Source organism: Hippocampus guttulatus, chromosome 20, assembly GCF_054856545.1.
Source record: "Hippocampus guttulatus isolate MCC_2025c chromosome 20, RoL_Hgut_1.0, whole genome shotgun sequence".
NCBI lineage: Eukaryota > Metazoa > Chordata > Actinopteri > Syngnathiformes > Syngnathidae > Hippocampus > Hippocampus guttulatus.
Genome location: NC_141280.1, coordinates 6,463,592 through 6,487,267, shown reverse-complemented (window position 1 = coordinate 6,487,267; position 23,676 = coordinate 6,463,592). Strand labels below are relative to the sequence as shown.

At 44.6% G+C, this 23,676-nt stretch overlaps 1 protein-coding gene across 1 annotated transcript; it reads left to right on the top strand.

Moving 5' to 3' along the window:
• Nucleotides 1–5,856: 5,856 nt before the first annotated feature.
• Nucleotides 5,857–23,385, top strand: LOC147187763 (protein lin-28 homolog A-like). Its single transcript, XM_086101093.1, has 4 exons — nucleotides 5,857–6,072; nucleotides 6,526–6,692; nucleotides 10,530–10,717; nucleotides 18,675–23,385. Exons 1-4 carry the CDS (start codon nucleotides 6,063–6,065, stop codon nucleotides 18,985–18,987), a joined length of 678 nt encoding a protein of 225 aa, XP_085957219.1. The 5' UTR covers nucleotides 5,857–6,062; the 3' UTR covers nucleotides 18,988–23,385.
• The last annotated feature ends 291 nt before the right edge of the window (nucleotides 23,386–23,676 follow it).

The following is a 23,676-nucleotide window of genomic DNA, read 5'->3' as shown; positions in this document are numbered from 1 at the left end:
AACGGGATATTTACTTTCATTTGTGAGGAAAGAGGGCGAAGGGCTTTCAGGGCAACATGGAGTTATTTTGCACCTCGTTATCTGCAAGCAAGTCCCCTTTACGGACTGCGTCACTGTTAAAACATTTGTCATATTTGTAGATGTACAATTAAAAAAAAAACAGGACGTTTTTTTATTCAAGGCAAACCGCCCTTTAAAAGAAAACAAATCTTAACAAATGGTACTGTCGTGGTAAACCGCTGCTCATCTTACGTTCCAATGTGACGATTAAATATTCATGCATGGAAAATGTGTTTAATTGCAGACGGCCAGCACAATGCAAAACGCGGCTGGGACGTCCAAGCGAATTCGTGCACTTTTATTCGCTTGGCAACAAGCTACAGGGAAGATGTCGGCGCCATCTCCTGCAGGTAAGTCACTTTTATCATTTACAATTATACTCCGATGGAACAAATATGCTGTTTCGGTAAAACACCGCAGACTCGTCGTGATCGTGCTAAACTTTACGTGTGTGTATTAAAAGATGGCTTGGGGGAAGCAATCCAACACCAGAGAGACCATAATCGATCATTTACAAGATTTGTGGGGCTCCCTTTCCTTCCAGAAATTAAAATAAAAAACATGAGGAATAAAAGCAAGTCTCAAGATGACGGACTCACCTTTAAAGTTGAATAATACAAACAAAAATGCATTTAGTCAGCCGGAAGTGGTTATTTTGTGAACCATTGTGCGCATTTTTTTGCGCAGATTTTCCCTAAAACGCCTCTTCGTCCTATGACGTCAAATATTTTGCGTTCGCCTAATAATCCCTCTTAATCCTGTTTGTTATTACGATTTAGTATACGAGGAAAGCTTTTCTTTCTCTCTTCTTGGTGGAGTTCGGCTACTTAAATCAAAGTCGGTCAGCGCGGGGGGGGGGGCGGTTTCTCATTTCACCTTCGCAAAATTCAAAAAGCACTAAATATCAGGCGTGATTTTAAACGGTCCGTTTAAAGTATTTGTTTGAAAAATTGTGAATGTACAATAAAGTTTTGAAGATACACGCATGGTCAAATACGTATCCAAGCACGGCGCATGCGTGGTTTCGTCGACGTATGCAAATTTTTCGTTCCTTCCAATTTGTAATCAACGAAATCTGACAAGGTGGCGTGTGAAACGGCAGTGAAAAGTTTTGTACGAATAAAAAAAAAAAGTCACCCCAGGTGTTGATGCTCATCAAAACTGAGACAGTGATCAGAGCTTTATGGTTAAAAATAAAAAAATAAATATTTATATAATCAAGAAAGTGCTCCTATTTCTCCCTGGGGAAAATGGTCAGCTCAGATTAGAAAGACTCGTGAGAGCGAGTTTACCTGCTTTGCCCCCCTGAACTGTTTACACATCTCTTGTGGTGGATGTAAGAAAGTTGAAGGATTGGTGGCTGGAATGCATGAAATAAGTGACAAAAACAACCCCCCCCCCCCCCCCCCCCCCCATCACCCCTGCTCACTTAAAAAATGAAAAGCGGGAGGCGAACTCAATGAACCCCTTTGAACTGCATTGACAGCAAGTGAGGGTCGAAAAGACACATTTCCTCTGGGAGCCTACCCAGGCTTGCCTGCATGCATGTGGGGGTTGGGTCGGGTTAACTGGGGTGAGGGAGGTCAAAGTTGGAATCGTCGTCAAGCAGCTCAGGAATCTCCCCATGTGCCCCCAATACTCACTCGCTAAAAGCGGACATCTAACAAGCATTTTGGATTAGGTGACGTCACCGTATTATTGGCTCTGGTTTTTAATTGATAGGAATAAGGAACAACGAATGTATGATTGTTAGAGGTGCCTTGTCTCAGTAAAAAAATGTGTATATCTGGATCATGTTACTAGTAACCCCCCCCCCCAAAAAAAAAACACTACATGAGCAATTAAGACATCAAACTACCGGTATATGTGATGAGAACCATTTTAAGTGGCGACTCTTGCTCGTGCGATATGACATTTTGTAAAATAATAATAATAATAATAATTGAATTTAACTATATGTAAAAACAAAACGAAAGCACATCCGTTATCATTCATTTAACTGAATTAAATTGAATTTCTCAGTGATGTTCAGCAAACTCAACATTTCAAGGGAACAAACTTTGATAGAAATTCAAGTTGGGCAATTCAATAAAATGTTTAAAGTTTGACTTATGTCAAAATTGGCCTTCCCGCATTTTCAACAACAACAAAAAAAAAGAGAACTTGTATTGTCCCCAACTTAAAAATAGAAGAACAAACAACTCAGCAAATTTTGCTTTGTTTTGCTATAAATGTTAATAATTTCTATTTTAAAGTTGAGCCATCTTAAATGACTGTTTTAGCCCCCAAAATGCACTTTTTTGTAACAGTGTAATACACATTTTTCATGAGCTTCGTGAACAATATTTGCGAAGGAACAAAAGAATGAATGGCATGTATCCTTTTGATGAAAGTAAAGTGTATGTATCGAATAATTTTAAATAGGCAGAGACTAAATTCAAATTCAGTCTGATGTCACGATGTACAAATCATTGATTGACTTGCGTGGCCTCAAGAAATCCTCATGAAATTGAAGTCCGGAATCAAGTTTGTCCCTTCAAGCGTCAAAATCGGGCGAATCAATTTAACTCATTCACTCCCAATGACGTTTTTAAACGTCTTTTTAGACTTGGTCCAGAATTGGCTGGTACTGAATGAGTTAAATGCCGTTTCATTTGCGAAACATTATAGAGCGTTATTAAAAATGGCCTCAACGTCTCACAAAGCTTCACGTTGAAAAATAGCTTTTTTTCCAAGCACCGTTTGGTTCAAACTAGATTATAAACAAGAGTTTTATGCAGTGAGAAGCGGTTTCCAAAAGTCGCCCTCTTCCATCAGCGATATCACATCAAACATTGGTTTCCCCAATTAAACATCGCCTCCGCGTTTTGTTTGAGTGCCCCCTCCCCCTCTGCTATGCTTTTTTTTTTTTTTTTTTTTGACTGGGCCCACCCAGGGCGACCCTCGACGACGACTTGCCGTCGACGTGATGATGAGGACGCGATCCCATGTGACACTGGCATCCAGCCCTGTGACCCACACAGTAATCGTCTGGCATCCTCCAAAACACGTCTGCGTGTGCGTGCGCGGGGGCCCGGCCCGGGGTTGGGCCTAGGCGGGCTCTGGCCCGGGCCGGGGCCTGACTCCATGTGTGTGCGTGTTTGTGTGTGTGTGTGGGGGCGGGTAGTTGGCCGATGGGGGTTGAACTTGCGAATTCCGGAGGGTGGGCTTTCAAGGTCTATGGTGAGTGGGGATGGGCTTGTTGTTGTTTTGACTCTCCCGTTCCTTGTAGCGTGTCCCACCTCCTGGTTTCTCCTCGCACATCTTGGGGAACACTTGCACTCGATTCTCGACGGGCGAGAAGACCGGCACCGTCTCGCAAGCGGACGCCTCCTTTCCTTGTGGACCCCCATCCAATTTCCGTATTGACTTTCTCCTGAGCGGGATGGGCAACTTTAGCTTGAGAGCACCTTGGCTTGATTTTTGGGGGGATTTGCAAGTCGCAAAAAAAAAAAAAAAACCTTACCAAAATACAATCACAGTCGATTTAAAGGTTTAATCAATATTTTAGGAATATACAACTGACTAGCAGATTACGTCGAATCGCACATGCTCGAACTTAATCGGCAGCCAATACTTCTTGTCGCCCCACAAAATTCTTAATTTCATTCACCCCATACAATAAACAGTGAATGTTAAGTGACAGTTTTGCGGGCCCAGGATCAATTTAAGAATGAAAGGCGACGTCGAAGGAACGTCACCGTGTTTTTTTTTTTTTTTTTTTTGCAGTCCGTTTGGTTTTTCTGGGTTTTCCCGTCACATTCCAGAGTTGTGAGTTCAGCTCTCCGCTGCAGTGCCCACTAAAAAGATACAAGGAGCGTGCTGAGCGAGTGCAAAAACAACACGCAGAGCATGTCGGGGGGAACGGAGCAGATATTTAGGGAAGGAATTGAAAGGAAAATAAGCAATAGGACGCTTTGGGTTTTCCTCGTTTCCTTTTCGTGGATATATTAGCCCCAATAACAGTATGACATCCTTAATCCTCTCAGTTCTTGAGTGAGTGTGCGCACGCGCGGGTGTTTGCAAGTTCCATCTACCACATTGAAGTACTTTTGTGAGTAACCTGTGTCAGTTCAGGTTCTGTTTTTGCATTTGAAATCATTTGAAACTGGCCGCTGAATGGATGAGCCCGCGCACTCATTGATTTATTTATTCCTTATTCTCCCTTTTGGGGTAATAAATGTATGTGTGGGAAGACACCAGTACGAAAAAAAAAAAAAGAAAAAAAGGCTGATGGATGTCTCTCCCAAACGCTTGGCTCCCTCCAACTAGGCACTTAACGCAAGCCACATTTGGAGGCATGTGGAATCGTTCCAGCTTGAGCTCAAGAAAAGCGTGTTTCAATTAATCACCATCTCCTTATTTGCGGCTCTTCATTCGGACAGATTTTCAGTTTGCTTCAACAGATTATATATTTACGCGCAGTGATGTTGTTCAACCTTTTTGAGTCATCATTAGAATTGTTGTTGTTTTTTTTTGTTTTGTAGTGGTGACTGCTATTGTCCCAATCACCCCTTTGGAATCTTGAGAGAATGCTGTGGTCTCACATTCACTACTGAGCTGTCGAGAGCAAATATGATTTTTTTTGGAGTCGGTTATTCCATCAGTTAATCGGATAAAATGTTATTTAACACGAAAGTGTGTCACAGAGGCACCCCGCCCCTCCCAGCCCCCCCAATTTCTGTTTATCAGCAAATTCTTGTCACTTGGTGGTGTTCATTGATGAGGGAAAAAAAAAACCCTCAGACGAGAGGAATTGATGTGTTGGTACTGTTTAACTTTTGGGAAACTGATTCAGTTGCTTCGCTCAGTGTTTTCCAAAGTAAAAGCAGATGTTTGTCTTATTTTGATTCGACACAGGAGCTCATCGGTCTGCTTTCACGAAGAACTGCAGGAATTTAAAAGTGATTACCATTAGGATGCAAAAATACGACCATGTGGACACCTTTTAAGATCAAAATAGTTGATTCATTTGATAATTGATTCGAGGTTGATTAATCGATTCATTGTGAGAGCTCTAATTCTATGTATGCTGTTTTTGCATAAAAACGGGTCATGCTGCAACTAAATATAATTGTAATGATTGATTAATCTGTTGATTATTTTGTGAACCAGATAAAGGTATTTTCATTTCTATATCAAGATTCAAAGTAGACATGATTTCAAATTGACAATGCAGAAAATGCAGAACTCCGAATATTTACTGCTGAGAAGCTGAAGTCAGAGCATTGAGGCAGTTTTAATGAGAAAAAAAACGTTTTTCAACAATTATCAAAACAAATGTTTGATTATCAATTATTTGTCAAATAATCATTTCATCACTGCACCTCGAAAGATGTTTTTATTCAGCTCTTAAAGATAGTCACCCCCCCCCCAAAAAAAAAAACTAAAGATGAATTTTTCTTTTTGCCAACACATTTGTTGCGCTAAATCCAGCACATGGATCATTTAAAATTCAGTCACGTGCCCCAACGCCAAAAAAAAACAAATGCCTCTCAAGAAAATCAACTCACGGGTGTCCTTTAAAAGAAGGTTGCGAGTTTGATTCCTCCAGTGAGTGGCAAAATGAGACCGTTGCAAAGTGAAGGAGGAAACAAAAACAAAAAACAAACATAGCAATCGGCAAGGTCACGTGTTACTACGACGACAACGGCCACAGCCAGGTCGGCAGCCAATCAGAGCGCGCGAGCTCGGCGGAGGGGCGGGGGCTGCGGAGAGAGAGAGAGCCAACGACTGGGTGAGGCGGAGGTGGTGCAGTTTGCTAAGGAGGAAAGCGGGGGGCTCGAAGGGAAGCCAGAAGGGGCGACATGACACCGACAACCGGCCGAACCACGCAGGCCGCGCCATGCGAGCCCCCGACGCGGGCATGACGACGTTGGCTTCATGGTGACCGCCGCAGCTGCTCTCGCTGGCTCCACAAGCTTCTCGACCGCAACTTGGCCGCAGAGGGTCCGCGGGGAAACATGGCCGAAGGTTCCCCCACGACACTTATTTCCTCCACATTTTTTTCAAACCGATTAACGTGAACGAATTGAGTTTGGAGATGCACAAAAGTGCCCACTCGCGTGTCCTTTTTTTCTCTCTCTCTCTCTACGTGCGCGTTCGCGTTTGAACGAGCGCGCTGAAGTGTGCGTTCGCGGTCCAGTAAAGCACGTCCACCATGTGTATAGAACACCTGCCTTTCGGACCAGCACCTCCCAGAACTCCCCGGAAGGAATACGAACAACGTGTGCAAAACAAGCGAGTAACTTTTAACTGGGGCCGTTTGCTCAAACTAGTACTTTACGCACTGTTTTATTGAAGATAAACGCCCTACCTTCGGGAATTACGACCGGCCATGAACCTCTCTCGACCTCCTCACCTCCAGTTAATTAAAATGACTCACTTTCACTCTGCTTTTTATTTTTATTTTATTTTTAATTCCAGGGGGACCCGCCAGGTCCACTGAGCAGGAGGAGCGGACTCGACCCCACGTCCGCTCGGGATCGGGCTTCTGCAAATGGTTCAATGTCCGCATGGGCTTTGGATTTATCTCCATGACCAGCAGCGAGGGGACCCCCGTCGACCCACCCTTGGATGTTTTCGTGCACCAAGTAGGTGGTCTCTCTCTCACACACACACACACACACACACACACACACACACACACACACACACACACACACACACACACACACACACCGTGGCGGTCTCAAGATCATAATAGCATTTACTACAAGCTCAGATGGTTTGCATCAGGCAAACGTGTGATGTGATCACGCGTTGTCCACTGGCCTGTGGAGGAAAAAAGAAAAGAGGAGACAAAACACTTTTCCTCTCCTGGCCACATGCTGCAAGTGTAGTTTCCTCCTCCTCCTCCTCCTCCTGCCTGCAGAGGGAGGGGAAAGTGTCTCCCACTTGGCCCCACAGGGTTCCCACGGGTGCTTGAAATTCTTGGAAATGCTTGAATTTCAATGTTGGAATTTTTGAAGGAAAGAATAGTCTCGGAGCTGGAATGATTGCTTTTGACTTGGCTACGACACAGTCGGTTGCGTTTTAGATGGAGACGTTGAATGTCGTACATGGTAATAAAACGGTCTATTAAACGAATGTTTTCATTTCATTTCTACGCCTCTTTGCTGTTTAAAAAAAGATACATTACTTGCTTATGACCATTACCATCTTCTTTCATTTGATATTATATTGTGTCGGGGGGGGGGGCAAGGAGAAAGGCGTAGTCAGGTGATCTTCATGGGAATTTTGTCACTTTTTTTATTTTTAATGGATGTCATGCATACGTAAAGGTTTCCCCCAAAAAAAGGGCCGATGCCGTTATGCATAAAATAATCGCTGTAGATAATCAGCCCGGCCGATAATCAATCCATCTCCGGTTTTGAGTCGTTCGCTAACGTCTCAACAAAAAATAATCGTCTCTGATTTGCGTAGCCCTCCATGAAAGCAGACCGCTCATTCTTGCCTTTCTCCAAAATACGATTCCAGCATAGGCTTTTACTCGGATCAGCATTTTTGCCCATTTTCTGACAAGTTCCACGCCAGGCGCTGCGCGGTCCATTTCCAATCGTGTCCTAATTTTGAATCCAAAAGGGATGGAAATTCAAACTTTTCAGAATTAGATCCGTCGCCGAATCAACCGAATCACTGACGGATTCATCCGGGAGTCAAATAACGAATTGCCGTGCCCGAGTTACAACCCGACTGCTGACGCTGCAGCCGTTCGAATGTTGTTGATTTGAGGCTATTGAAGGGTCGGATTGGAGGGAGGGGTGGGGGGGGGGGGGTTGGGCCAGCTTCAGGGGTCACCCACACTAATGACAATGTTGCCGCGGCTTCTTCAGGGCTGCTTTGTGGGTGGGTGTGCGAAAAGCCGCAAACCGTCCCCGTCCGCTGAATGCACGCGTCGGCGGTTGCCGTAGAAGGAGAGTGACGGTGGCGGGGGTAATGGTGGTCATCTCCGCTTCCACATCAGCCCCCCCCCCTCCCCACCCCCACCCGCAACCCCCTCACCTTACCGCTTCCTGTATTGATTGGCAGCTCCGGTGATGACGAGGGCCCGGCTGGTGAAAAGGACGGACGGTTATTTCTAGCCCGGCGTGCCGGAGCCCGTTATCGATCGCCGCTCGCTTCTTCCCACACGCGCGCACACGGATGGAGGTCAAAACGCACAGCTTTGCATTTATTTGAGAACGGCAGAATGCACCGCGCGCTATCGGCTGTCTTTCTTTCATTTCATTTCCAAGAAGCTGCTGGTGTGGTCTAGGGTAGTGGGGGTGGACAGGGGTTGGGCTTTTACAGGCTTCTGGCTTTTGACCTTCTGATCAAATGGGGGCGGGGTTGTTCTCCCCAGGCTCAACCCCCCCGCCCTCCCCTCCACGCAGTCCACCCTCACTAGCACTGATCAGGCGTTGCTCCTCCGCTGGAGCTGATCAAAATGCTCCGGAAGGCATTCCATGAGGCCACTCCTCTGTCCCCCCCCCCCCCCCCCCCTCCCACCCCCACACCCTTTCATTGACCTCTGCGTGTCAACTTCCACGACACCCGCCAGGTCGTTTCAGAGGACGGCACTTGAGTTGCTAGGTGTTGATTTCTTGTTTTTTTTTCAATCTCCCCCTCCCCACTGTCCAACATGTGACCAATCAGGAAGACGTAACACAGTCTTGTGCGCTCAGACCTCCACCGGGGAAGTCATTTTTTGGGGATAAAATCAATTTTGGAACTTGATCAACCTTTATTGCAAAATAGAAACAGAGCCCGATGTGGGGGGTTTTTTCCCGCTTTTGGTTAAGTTTTCCATTCATCCACGCTTGGTGGCGCCCGGCTAGCTAGCGCTAAGCTAAGATCACGTCTCTCTGGTCCCCCCGATGTGTTTCTTTTCCCGCTTTTGGTTAAGTTTTCCATTCATCCACGTTTGGTGGCGCCCGGCTAGCTAGCGCTAAGCTAAGATCACGTCTCTCCGGTCCCCCCGATGTGTTTTTTTTCCCGCTTTTGGTTAAGTTTTCCATTCATCCACGTTTGGTGGTGCCCGGCTAGCTAGCCGCTAAGCTAAGATCACCGTCCCCCCATTCATCTTCATTTAAAATGTCAGGCATAGGCAAGGATCTGCGTGAATGTCTATCGATTGTGGCCATCCGTATCAGTCACGGGCCTCGGGTGCCATTGCAGTCAGCACAGACAGGAAGAAGAGATCCTCTCCACATCCTGTGTCGCGGCGCTGCGGCGGCTGTGCGTCGCCACTGAACAAAAGTACTTGTGTGGCTTCCTCAGTGCTGCTGCGTTGTGGAAATCGCTCGCGGTTGGGATGGGAGTGGGGGGGGGGGGGTGCGCTGCTGTTTTATGGCTGTCAGGGGAGGGCGGTGGCAAACCACTGAACTTTGACCCGGAGGCGGCCATGAAAAAAAAAGAGGTTGCTTCGAAAGAATTTTTATATATCGAGCAGAGAGGCCAAAAGAGCTTTGAATATAAATAATTTTTCTCTCCCCCCTATACAAAGCATCCATCGAGGACCCTTTGCTGATGTGTAGTGTACCGTCGTCATGGTAACTGCCATAGTGGAGGAACACCGCTGAGCATATTTTTCTTTTTTTTTTTTTACATTGGACATCACCATCTCCCTTTAGTGTGTCTCCCGTACACGCGCACACACGGCAGGCGCCTGCAAAGAGGCATCGTGTGTTTTGTCCCCGCGCGTTTACCGGCAGCGCTCCGCCGTGGCTGGCCACGGTCACAGATGCCGGGGCCCTCTTTTATATCAGCCGCCTGTTTGTGTGACATCGGGAGGACCCGAATCATTGTTCGGCAGTTTCGACGGTGACTAAATCAATCGACGGGCAGTCATGCAGATAGAACGGCTGGTGCGTATCATTCACGGGAGAGCATTTATTAAATGGCCGCCGTGCCTCCTCTTCTTCCTCCCAGCGGGGACGGACTAGGAAGCCGTGTCGCTGCAAAAAGCAGATAAACATAATGCCGCGGGCTCGTGTGAGATAAGGCCGTGGCAGTTGATCCAAAGTTTATGTCATCGAGGAGCCTCGTCATTAAGTTTCGTAAGATTTCGGCCCCTGAAAATCTTTCAATGGTCAAAATAAAGGCACGTTTTGGCGCTTGGTTGAATAAGCCGCTTTTGTTCTCGGGGCTTTGCCTTGGACTATCTGAAGCTGATTCCCGTGTGCAAATGCTTTTGTGAAGCACATTGAGTTGCCTTGCGTATGAAATGGGCAATTTCAAATGAACACGTTGGCCTCGCCGCGCGAAATTGTACTCGAAAGCCGCGTTGTCCGACATTCATTGAGCCGAGGCGCTCCTCTGCCCTCTCCGCTGCATTTCTTTGCCCTGCCTATTTAAAAAAAAAAAAAACAACAAAAATTCTTTGTTTCCCCCGAAAACCTGTTGAAGGCGTCATCTCACGCTTTTTTTTTTTTTTTTTTGTCCCTCAGAGCAAGCTGGTGATGGAGGGCTTCCGAAGCTTAAAGGAGGGCGTGCCAGTGGAGTTCACCTACAAAAAGTCCTGCAAGGGCCTGGAGTCCCTGCGGGTGACCGGACCGGGTGGCGGACCCTGCGCTGGCAGCGAGAGGAGGCCCAAAGGGAAGGTGCCGCTCCAGAAGCGCAAACCAAAAGGAGACCGGTTAGTAATCCACGCAAGTGTACCTGAGAAGCTATCCAACTGTGGTAACCGCTGTCCCTGAAAGGGTTCATATTCATCGCACTGTTCTGCGGAAGAACTCGCTTCGAGAATATCCGGCAACTCTGTCGGGTAGATGTTGATTCTACACGACTGAATTATTCAGCCTACTTGGGGACAGCTGATCCAGTGTCAGTGGTCAAGTGACCGAGGACAGTGGGTGACCTCATCTTGGTCACTTATGAGCCGTGATGCTCATTGGGCCCCCCTTGCTGGCCGTTGTCTTTTTAAAAAAAAAAAATCTATCCAGACAAAATCAGGAAGTGACAATGGTAGAAAATGTGGTGTTGCGGCTTCAAACTGCTCACATCGCTGACAATATTTCGGAATGTGTCTGCTCTCATAAAAATGCCCTTTGGTGAAATTAGAGGCATGGAATTCCCCAAATTAAGCAGCACGGAATCGTTTCATGCCGTCTCTCGTCGATCAATTCGTTTTTTTCCCGTCAAAAAAAAATCAATAACGTTGTAGAGGTGAAGATCACACTCATGGCACCATTTTACCATATTTTCCGCACTCAAAGGCGCACCGAAAAGTCTTGCATTTTCTTAAGCGCTCACAGTGTGCCTTAAAATCCGCTGCGCCTTGTGTATGGTCATTACGGTAATATGTCGACCCAAGATGGCTCCTAGCTGGAGACATGCTTACAATGTCATAACTTGCTGTTGGTTCAGTGAACTGTGTCGCTGCTTTAAGTAAATTTTTGTTGCAGCTCCAAAAAAAAGAGAGCTGTGGTGTTGTTGTTGTTTTTTTTTTGTAACTAGCATCTTTATTATTTCAACCACACATAGGACCATACAAATCTGAACATATGAATACAGAGGACGTCGTACATTTCCGCCCGTGTTCAGTTTCCACAACAGCGTCCATACATGGCTGTGACGGCCCTTTAACATAGGAAACAACAAATGACGTACAAAAACATATTTGGGGAAAAAAGGAAAAAGAAAGAAAAAATAAAGGATAAAAAAATAAAAATTTAAATAAACAACACACCTACAAATAAAAATAGCAGAATATTGTGAACAACAGTGACAAGTGTCCCTTTTAATGGATTTATATCCATAATCTATAGTGACCTCTCCCGACTTGTGGTGTCATTCCCTCCTTCATTTGTTTTTGTACTCCTCCCATTTTTCCCATCTCGTTTTAAACTTCCCTACTTGGACCCTTAATATGTATGTGAATCTTTCCAACTCAAATATTTCTTCCACTATTTCCAGCCATTGGTTCTCTGTTGGCGGGTCAGTTTTAAACCATGTTCTTGTTATGGCTTTCTTGCTGGCACCCAGCAACACTTTTACCAGGTACTCGTCACTCGTCAGTACATTTCCTCGATTTATATCGCCCAGATACATCACTAAGCCGGTCTTTGGTATTTCATATCCGAGTATCTTCTTCAGTTCTCTCCAAACCCCTTCCCAATAACCTTTCAGCCTTCGACATTTCCAAAATATGTGTGCATGATCCACAGATCTGTCCTGTCCACATAACCGCCAGCACTCACTCTGCCCTTGTTTGTATTTCCCGGTCATCTCTGGGGTTATAAAAAATCTCATGATATTTTTCCAACCAAACTCCCGCCAACGTCTCGAAGCGGTTGTTGATTGTTGTATCCTGCACATATTTAACCATTCTTCTTCCGTTATCTCGGTTTGGAGTTCTTTTTCCCATTTCTCTTTTACATACAGAGTCGAATTCCCCTTGTTCAACAGGAGCCCTTTGTAGAGGGACGAAATCACGTTACTCTTGCCCCCGTTATATGCTTCCATCATTATCTGTATCACATCATGTCTTTCAGTTGTCGTACCCATTTTTATTTCTTTTGTATAGTAGTCTCTAACTTGTAGATACCTGAAGAGGTCGCTCCTTTCTAGATCAAACATTTCTTTCATTTTTTGGAAGGTTGGCATCTCCCCCTTCTCTATCATCGTACTCATCGCTGTGATACCTTTTCTTTCCCATCTTTTGAAACCATAATCTGTCCCTGGTTGAAAGTCCTCATCATGTGATAGCCACCTTAGGATTTTCACCTCCTTTTCTAATTTATTTTCTTTTACTATAGTGAACCACGTATTTAAAGTGAATTTTGTTATTTGATCTACCAAGCCCTCCTTTACCCGAAATAATCTTCTGTCCCCCAACAGTGTTTGAGTCAGGTATCCCTCAGCCCTCACTTCAATTTCTTTCCATTTTGCTCTATACTCTCCGTTACACCAACATGCTACTGCTCTGAGTTGTGCTGCACGGTAGTAATCCTTAAAATTCGGTACCGCCAATCCTCCCTTCTCCTTGGGCAACTGTAGTGTCGTCAGTCTAATCCTCGGCCGCTTACCCCCCCCAGATAAATCTTGAGGTCAGTTTATCCCATTCTATAAATTGTTTCTGTGGTATGGGTATAGGTAGCGACTGATAGAGGTATAGCAATCTCGGCAGAATGTTCATTTTGACCATTTCTATTCTAGAGCTTAAGTCTAGGACATGTGTTGACCATCTCCCAAGGTCTGCCTTGATGGCTTGATTAATCTTTGTGTAGTTCGTTTCAAAAAGTTTGTCCATGCTTTTCGTGACATACACACCTAGGTATTTTACCGTCTCACTGTCCCATTTTACTTTGTATTTTCCCTTCATCAACTTTGATGGTGTGCAGTTAAGTGCTAGGATCTGCGTTTTTGTTACATTAAGTCTATATCCTGAGTACCGTTCATATTCTTCCAGTCGTTCCATCAGTTTCGGGAAGCTCTCTTCCGGTTGTGTTACGTATGCTGTCAGATCATCGGCAAACAGGCTCAATTTGTGTTCTGAGCCTCTCAGCCTCACGCCTTTGATGTTGTGATTCTGTCTGATTGCCTGGGCTAGGGGTTCGATGAAGATATTGAATAGTGTTGGTGAGAGGCAACATCCTTGTCTGGTCGACCTTTCAAGTGTTATTCGGTCCGTCAAGCTGCCATTCACTTTCACTCTTGCAGTCGGCCCATTATACAGTGTCTGTACAACTCTAATCGAATCCCTATTGAAGCCGAATTTTTCCATGACTTTATATAGATAGACCCACCGCACACTATCGAATGCCTTTTCTGCATCCATGCTCACCAACACTGCACTCATTCCTGTCTTCCGAATCGCCTCCACTAGGTGTAAAGTCTTTCTTATATTATCCTGGGCCCGTCTACCTTTGACAAAACCCGTCTGGTCTCTATCTATAATTTCAGGCATGAAAGTCTCGAATCTTTTGGATATGATTGAGGTATAGATCTTATAATCGACGTTAAGTATGGATATTGGTCTGTAGCTACTACATAACTCTTTATTTTTGCCCTCTTTGGGGATTATAGAGACTATTGCCTCTTTCCATGACGGTGGAATCTTGCCCTCCTCCATGGTATATCGTAGTGAAGATAGCAAAAGGGGACGTAGTTCCTGTCTAAATATCTTGTAAAACTCTGAGGGGAAGCCATCACTACCCGCAGCTTTACAGTTCTTCGTTCCGCCGATTGCAATCTCCAATTCTTCTGCAGTAATTTCAGAGTTCAGGGATTCATTATCTTCTTCCCCTATTGATGGTAATTCCAGGCCCTCCAAAAATGTTGTGATACTCTCTTCGTCTGCTGCATCTGGTTGTGTATATAAAGTCTTATAATACTGCTGAAATGCTTCCTCTATTTCCTTTGGTTCTTTTAATAATTCATTCGTTCTGGGGCACCTAATCTTATGAATTGTGTTTAACACTTGTTGTACCCTTCACCTTCGTGCCAGTAATTTACTTGCCCTGGACCCACCTTCATAGTAAACCTGTTTCACAAACCGTGCTCTTTTTTCCACCTCCGTTAATAATATTCGATCTATTTCCTTTCTAGTGTCTGTGACCTTCATAAGTACCTCTGCGTTATTTGTTCTTTTATGCTGGTCTTCAAGTTCTTTCAGTTGTCTTGTTAAGTTTTCATATGATTCTTGTCTTATCCTTTTAAGCCGTACTGCATGTGCTATAAGCTTTCCTCTTATTACTGCTTTCAGAGCATCCCACACAATATTTGGGTTAACTTCTCCATTGTCATTTTCTTCCCTATATTTGACTATATCTCGCTTTATTTCTTGTACCAATTCCTTATCATTCAATAAACCTACATTCAACCTCCAAATAGTAGATTTCCTTCTACTGGTCAATTTCACTGTCATATACACTGCGCTGTGGTCTGACAAATCTGTGACACCGATTCTGCATTCTTCCACCCTGTGTCTATCCTCCATCTTCATGAAAAAATAGTCTATTCTAGCATAGGTTGCATGTGGATGAGAGTAATGTGTGTAGTCTCTATGTAACGCGTGTGCATCCCTCCATACATCAATTATCCCTAGTTGTTTTATTTGTGTGTTGATGCACTTGGTTATATGTATCCTAGACTTCCTCGTGCTTGTTGTATCCAAGTCATGGTTCAGCACCACATTGAAGTCCCCTCCGCATATCAAGATCCCATCCATTTCCACAGCTATGACGTTGAAAAGGTCTTCAAAAAAATTCCTTTCACTATCTGGTGGAGCATATACATTGATTAATGTGACCTTCTCGCCTTCCATCGTCCCCTTGACCACTATATACCGCCCTTCTCTTTTTCATTAATATAGCCACCCCTCGTCGATGGCATTCTTTAAATGAACTATAGTATGTATTAGTGTACCCATACCTTTTCAATTTTTCATGTTCTTGTGGCGTCAGGTGTGTTTCTTGTAAAAAAAAATGACCTGCATCTCCTCCTTTCTTAATTTTGTCAACACCTTCCCCCTCTTTACTGGGTTGTTCATGCCATTCACATTTAATGACACCACCTTAATGTCTCTATGGTGAACCATCATTCTTTCTGGAATATCCTGTATTTACCCCCTTGTCACCGATCACAACACACATACTAAACACTATAACCGTAAAACATAAAAAATTGTCATCAACAGTCAGAAAATGAACTTCCAAAGCTTTAAGGGATTCCCTTTTCGCATCCCCTTTCCCCTGTTGGTGGGTGGGGGGTAAAGCCTCTCCTAGTGAGAGGGCCCCCTTAGTGGCAGAGATCATCTCCAGTGCTGATCTCCCAATCACACTACAAAAGTCCAACAATTCAGTACAAGAGCTCCCGGCCAGAGCGTTGTAGATTTCCAAACATTCTTTAACCTTCTTCAGTGGATTATTTCGGGAAATGAAATCCCGCCTATCAATCAAATTACATTGCTCTATAAATCTTTCGTTTACACCCGAACATTCAGAGCCTGTCGACAGATTTCTAATTATCTCGACTCAAAGTTGCTCCCCCCTTCAAAAACTTTAAACGGCTTCCCCACATAAAATTTGTTCTTTACTCACCAACCGTTGAACTAGGGAAATTAAAGAAAGTTATGTGTCTTCCAAACGTTCTTTGAAAACAACTGCATTCCTGTCCGAGTTCTTTGTTCCGCAGCTTTTGTCCTTCATTCTCCTTGTCTCGTTCAAATTTTCTCACATTCATCTCTTGGTCTTTGTCCACTTGCGCGCTGCCTCCAGTCTCTGTTGTGTCGTTGGGTTCTCTTGTCCAAGGCTCGGCACCTGCCACCCTCTCATCCGCATCGCCTCCGCCGCCTCCTGAGCGCTGTTGTATATTTTCACTCCTTCAGTCCAGTGGACCCTCAGTGTGTCCATCGGGGACTGGAACCTAATTCCCTTCTCCTTTAGAATTTTTTTAAGTCCAGCATATTCTCGACGTTTAGCCGCCACTTCTGTCGCGTAGTCGTGGTCAATGGTCACTCTGTTCCCCTTCACTTGAAGCGGCGTTCGCCAGGCCGTCTTGAGTACGTTTTCTTTGATGTTGAATCTCAGGAAGTTTACTATCATCGCTCGTGGTGGTTTGTTCAGTAATGGCTTTGGAGCAAGCGCTCTGTGCGCCCTTTGTATCTCCAGTTGAATATCTTCGGAGATTTCCAGCTCTTTATGGATCAGCTTATCAACAAAGTCGATTGTGGAATCTCCCTCGACCCCCTCTTTCAGTCCCCAAATTCGGATGTTGTTCCTCCTCGACCTTCCTTCCAAGTCGGCCACTTTCTGCTGGAGCTTCCTTTGTTGTTCGAGTGAGACAGTGAGAATTTCCTGTACCTCTGTACTCCAGTCCTCCACTTCACCTGCTCTTTCTTCCAGCATCTCTATGTCCTTCCTTTGCACCCGGATGTCAGCGTTCACGGATTCAAGCTTTCTGTTAGTTTCCTCCCGCAACTTTTCTAGTCCTTGTTTCATCTCCTCCATTTGTTTGACGATTCTGTCCAACTTGCCGTCTACATGGTGTTGTCCCGTGTCCATCTTGGCTCTTATTTCTCCGAGTCCGCTCTGTAGATTAGCCTGCAATGCCGAGGCCCAGGCAGGTTGATCGTCGATGTCGCGAGCTAATGCTATGTTAGCAGTAGCCGCTAAAGCCGATCCCCCTTCATCTTCGTCGTGCGTGTTTTCAGTCTGTTTCTCGCTCTTCTTCTTCTTCTCCCTTCCCTTTCCCGACAGAGCTTTGTTCATATCCATCTTATCCTATGTTCGGGTCGCAGCCTCCGTTCTTTTGTCGTTCTTTTTCTCCGTTTTTTGCTCGTACGGCCGGGAGCTCCACGCGTTTGCAGCCTACCCTCTCGCTGTCATACCGGAAGTCTGTTGTTGTTTTTTTAACGCACACTTTGTTCATGGTTTTCACAGTCTCAACAAATACAGGTACTGTATGTCTTTGTCCACTTCCGTGCCTTCTCTTCTTCCGTTCGACTTGAGAGGCGTTCATGACCGCCTCCGAAAAACGTCAATTAATGATTCCTTCAATGAAACTGCGGAAATTGAAAATAATGCATCAAAACAGAAAATCAGTCCAGGAAATCACAAAATAAATTTTATAGCCCCCCCGCCCCCCACAGAACTTATTTCGTGATTTCCTCGTTTGTGAATACAGTACACAACAAAGAAATAAATAACAAACACTTCTGAGACAGTCCAGTCTCCTATATTTTACTGACATCTGATCGTTCGCTCAAGGAAATGCCAAAATAAATTCTGTAGGGGGGGCTATCGAATTTATTTAGGGATTTCCTGGCTTGATTTTCTGTTTTCATGCATTAGCTTCAATTTTCGGAGTTTCATTGAAGTCATCGTTAATTTACGTCTTTCGGAAACGTTCATGAACGGCTCTTGAGTCGAACGGAATAGCGGATGATGCATTGCAGATTGCGTTTTATAATCCAGTGCGTCCAATATATGACAAAAATGACAAAATAGGCCATTCATTGAAGGTGCGCCTCGTAATCCAGTGCGTCTTTTAGTGCGGAAAATACGGTAATTAATATTGCAGAACTCATTTATACAGGGGTGTGTAGACTTTTCCCATCCAGTGTTTGCATCATGTTTCTATCAGGCCCAAAAAGAACAAACACACACCAAAAAAAAAAATGAAGAGAATGGAGATGAAAGTCATTGAGTGTGTTGTGTTGCACTGCCTCGTCTTCCCTACACACTCCGATGTCAATGAAATTGTACCAAAAGCAGCTTTGGCCTGCCTTGTACTGAAGAATCCTCCTCAGGTGTTTGTTTGTTTTTTTTCCCTCACCTGCAGAGACACCAGTCAGTCCCATTGCCCCGACTTGTTTGGCAGTGTTGCTTTGGTTGATGAATGATTTGATTTGCGGGCATACATTTTCTCAACATCTTTTTTTCACTTGATGTTCCAGTTCACTGGAAAATCATGTTGTCAGACTGCCATCCAGTGGCGAATTGTTGCACGTGCAGGGGTTTTACAATCTCGACCAGGTCGACCGAGTTCCCCGTTTCACATCAGCACGTCGGTGTCAAACGCCGGTCATCGAGGGCGGCTTTCCCCCCCGCTGGTTTTCATGATCTGTCTTGGTTCGCCGCCTTTTGCAGCTGTTACAACTGTGGAGGTCTGGACCATCACGCGAAGGAGTGTAGCCTGCCCCCCCAGCCAAAGAAATGCCACTACTGCCAGAGCATCACGCACATGGTGGCCCAGTGTCCCCACAAGGCGCTGGCGCCCCCCGCGGGCTCTCAGGACCAACACGCGTCTACCTCGGCCTCCAGCCCAGGGTCGTCGGCCTACCTCGGCCCCCCAGAGGATGAGGAGCGCCGCGGCGCCTCTCCCTTGGGGGGCTCGTCCTCATCCCCGGAAGAGCCCAACAGTCAGCGCGGTCCCCGGACCCGCAGGTGGAGGAAATCCTAGAAAGACTCTCGTCCTCGACTCCTCCCCTCGCTTCATCTACCTCACGCCTGTGACAAAATGGGGGCGCTTCATTTTCAACTTTTTACGCGTGTCTTATGTTATTGTCCACCCATGCAGCTACGGCAACCAACCGACGGGTGCGGACGCGGACGTCCGGGCCTACCTTGCGGCCGCGGCGGTCGGTGCCGCGGGACGTCGACCGCAAGGGGGCTGATCTGGCGTTCAATCAGTGCAGCTCAGGAGGCAAAACGTGCATGGATCATGGTTTGATTTGCTCTTTCCTCCTTACACACCCCAAGTGTTATTTTTATATTTTTATTAAGATGATCTTTTTTTTTTTTTAACAATGTAATCATGCCCAATTACTCAATTTTTAAGCACATATTTTAATCAGGGTTATAGGGGAGGATGTTTAAATTGTCGCAACTTGTAAACTATCGTCAGCACACGAATGACTGTTCAAAGGTCTCTTAAGGGACACTGATTGGATTCCAGGTGCAATTGTCAACCCCCCCAAAGAAATGCTAAAACCACATTTTGGATTGACAATTAAAAAATGAGTTTCTCACTCTACTCACCCGCCCCACAACATTGTGTAGACGTGCGCAATCTAATAAGGTCCGATACAAGACGCTTTTCAGAAATACGATATTCGGGAACCGCAGTTTGTACTTTCAGCAATTTGCAGATCATTTTGGGGGGTAACTTCCCCATTTGTTGAAAAAATGCTCTGTGAAAAAATGGGGACGGATGAAAAATGCTTTACCGTTATTTTTCGCACGATAAGGCGCTTCGGAGTATCAGGCCCACCTTCAGTGAATGTCCTATTTCAAAACTCTTGTCCGCCTGTGCCTCGCCGCTTTCTAGCTCGTGACCTTGGCGCACTCCTCCGACCATATTGAATGTGAAATAAGCAACCCCCCCCCCCCCCCCCACAGTTGAGTTACAGTTTTTGTCACATCAAACCACTTTGTACGACGCTCACGCCAGCGCCCGGTCGCATGTCGTTAACGCCAACCACCGACAAATTGGCGTATTTCCTTGAAAAATAGCGGCAAGTAGCGGCCGCGCGTGCGTCGGAGGCGCCGGATGCGCCATCGGCTTGAATACAACGAACGCCTTACCTCAAATAGGTGCCTCATTTTCTCCGTTCTCCCGTTAGGTCAGGGTTTTCCCAATTTGGAATTTCAGCGGAAGACAAGTCAAAAATTAATATTTTTTTGCAATGAAATGTTGCAAACACGGAATCATGAAATAATTTGTAGAAAAGGCGTTGAAGACTAATCCAGGCATTTTTGGACATCTTAAGGAGGCTGACATTTGATGTTGCGACGCCCCCTAAAACCGTCGACTGAAATTGACGTCAAAGTGCCCGGCCGGGCTTTCCTCGCAAATGTCACGTGACCAAACCCAGGAAAGACGTCATCTTGTTGCGATGAAAGTTGACCAAAGTCAGTCGATCATTTTTGCGAATTTGTATAATGTCAAACGGCACCGGAGACAGTTTTTGGGCTCGCAATATAAAGAGGAAAAAAAAAACGGACCACTGTGCTCCGATATAATCATGAAAGGAACTATATGAGGAAATATATTCCGAAGTATTTGTACCCCAAAGAGTTTGGCTTTATTTGATGTCGAAAGCCTTTCAAGTCATGATTTGTCAAAGGGCTCCCTAACCTTTCTCGTTGAGGATTTTTATTTTATTTTTTTAAATGTCCAACTGTTATTTTGAATGTACGCCTCTCATGACATCAATGCAAAGTACCGATGAATGACAAAACCAAGCAAAGAACAGCCTGTGCTCACGTGTGGCTGCCATCCACCTTTTTTTTCCTTCTTTCTCTGGGTGTGTAATGTACATTCATTTTATCTGAATTTGTACCTTTTTTATTTTTTTATTTTTTTTACTCTTCTCTCAGGATGATGAAATGTTCTCAGGGAATTTAACCTCCAACAATTGTATTCTTTTAGGAGTCATCCACTCAACAGATAGGAGAGACGGAAGGAATTGGTTTGTGTTCCGATATCGTGATCTACCTCTTGACTTTCTGTTTGTTCACTTTTCTTTTTCTTTTTTTCCCCTTCCTCACCTGTTGGTTCCTGCCACAGACTCCAAAATCTTCCTTTCATATGCGTTTGGTTTGTTTGGATTCAGCAAGATACCTACCTCATCTGTTCAAACTTTGTTTGTTTTTGTTTTTTTAAAATAACCTCCCTCTGTGGAACAACTCCTGACCTCCCATATCTACCTCCTCCTTCCGTTTGTCACACAGTAGCTGGATTCGGCGAAAGGCCTTGGTCTCGCCTCGTTTTGGAATGATGGCGTTTGATCTTTGACCAAAATCAATAATTGCGCTGCCGTTTGTACCGTACGCTTTTTTTTTTGACAGCTGACGATAATCAGAGATGATGTGCCCTTTTGTGTGGCACTCGTTTAAAATTTTTTTATTTTTTTTTTACTAATGTTGACCTAATATACAGTAGGCGATTTTCTTGGTACAAGAACTCTTTCCGACGTTCTGTGAGATGGATATAAAAAAAGTGGCCAGAATGAAACATAATAGGTGACAGAACCTACGCGGGCAAATTTTCCTTCAGTTGAACAACGGGTGTTATTTCAGCACTCTCATTGGTCAATCCAAACATTTGGAGCCCGAATTTTCATAGACAGGCGCCGCGTGTGCTCGATGTAAGAACCGGCGCGTCTTCATTTAGTGCACGGGGCAAGTTTGTTGACCGTGTTTGGGGAATTTGGCGTTACAACACTGAGGACGTTTTTTTGTTGTTGTTTTTTAAAAAAAATGATACCATTTGGTGACAGAAAGTAGACTAGACTTTAGATGTAATGATTCATCAAAAAAATGTAAACTGCTTAAAGTTTGCATCAATGTAAAAAAAAATAAAAATCTATATTGAAATTTTGATCACATCAGGAGTTGTATTGATAACAATCAAAACGATTGATGTATTTTCATGTTTGGTTCTGGCACAAACGCTGAGCATTCAGATTTTGGAACTCGGTGTATACGCAAGGCGACCGTTATTGACCCCGCCCCCCCGCCCATCACCCATTTTGGAGAAAATGTCGGACTTTTATGTCTGACGGTAAAGCTTTGCTTCGATCGACCGTGACTCAAGTCGGCCACGTTCACTCCCACAGCGGCGCAGACGCCCACTTCAAAGTGCACCTGTCGAAGAAAATGTAGCGAAGAAAGAAAACATCACCCGTGCACACAGTTAGACTGCGATCACTTGCGCTGGGCTTGCTGTCTCGTGTGCTTGAACGCCTTTGGGGGGGGAAAAAAAGATCTTGTGTAACTTTTTGCCTTAGTTTTTCCAATCAATGTAACTACTGATTGATCTTTATGATAACGTAACGTTTGAAGCACATCCTTGAAGCCCCGATGGAAGGATGCAGCTGAGTAAAAATTGCACGAATGTTTTCAAGGGTTTTCAAGCGTACAAATTGTTCAGGTTTTCGTTCCAGATTTCCCCTGACGAGGTGTGCTGCAGTTTTGCTTTTCCATGCACTGAGCCAACAGCGGTGAAATGAATCACTCGACGTACGTACTCTTTTGCTGAATGTGACATCATGTCATGAAATATTGACGTGATCATTTGACAGTGCGGCAAAGTTGACACACAACTCAGTAACTCGATTAATTTAACCAGATTTAAAACAAGCAAACATTTTAAAATCTGTTTTTACAGACACAGCTTTTGGTTCGCTAACCTTAGCACAACTGCTGGAAAAATAAAATCGATGCAAAGTTCATTATTGACTAGAATAATTTTTTTTGAGGGGGGGGCATTGTATATGTGATTTGTGCGTTATGTCAAGATGTTAATATCAAGGCAGTGGTTTTACTTTTTTAGGCTTGTGTTAACACCAACCAAAGCTGATACTGGTTTGCTATACTGAACGGTGTTGATTTTCTCGCTCAAAAGTAAATCAACACCGATGCATTTTGGTTTTCCCTCGCGGACCTCAACTGCGGCTTTACCGTCACAGAAAAGAATGAATCGAATGTGTGCAGTTGGTTTCTCATTGTGATTGTCGCATTATGTCTCTGTACATGAAATCATCCTGAAAGCTGTGTCGTCAAATAATTCCGATGGGGGCATACAACGATTGGACAGTGTCCCTCCTCATTCGGACAAATGACCTCATTTTTGTGTGTGCGTGTGTGTGTGTGTGTGTGTGTGTGTGTGTGTATGTGTTTTAAACGTGACATTGCCAGTGAGAGTCCTGTGGTCTCTTTTCTTTTGGAAGACGTTGAAGCACTGATCGAGTGGGGAAATGTGTTATTTGTATGCAGATGACTTATTTCAACCCTGAGTGTAAGTGCACTGCCTTTCTTTTATTACTGTAAATCTTGGATTAGATTTTGAAATGTTTTTAAATGTCTGAAATTTTTGACTTGATTGGGGGAAAAACAGATTGTTTTGTCTGTTTGTCCTTGAGCCAGGAGGAGCTGGCCACGAAGGGGTGGTATGGCCTACGGTTTGCAAGCGAATCTCATTGACGCAAACACTTTTTGTGGCAGTGAGCATTGACTGTCAAACTAAATGGAAAAAAATGTGACTAACACGTATTTTAAAACAAAGATAGTATTGAAGGTAACTAGCTGAATTCTAAGACACAATTGGAAAATTCTCTAAAAATAGCATCTACGTGGTCAGAGTGCA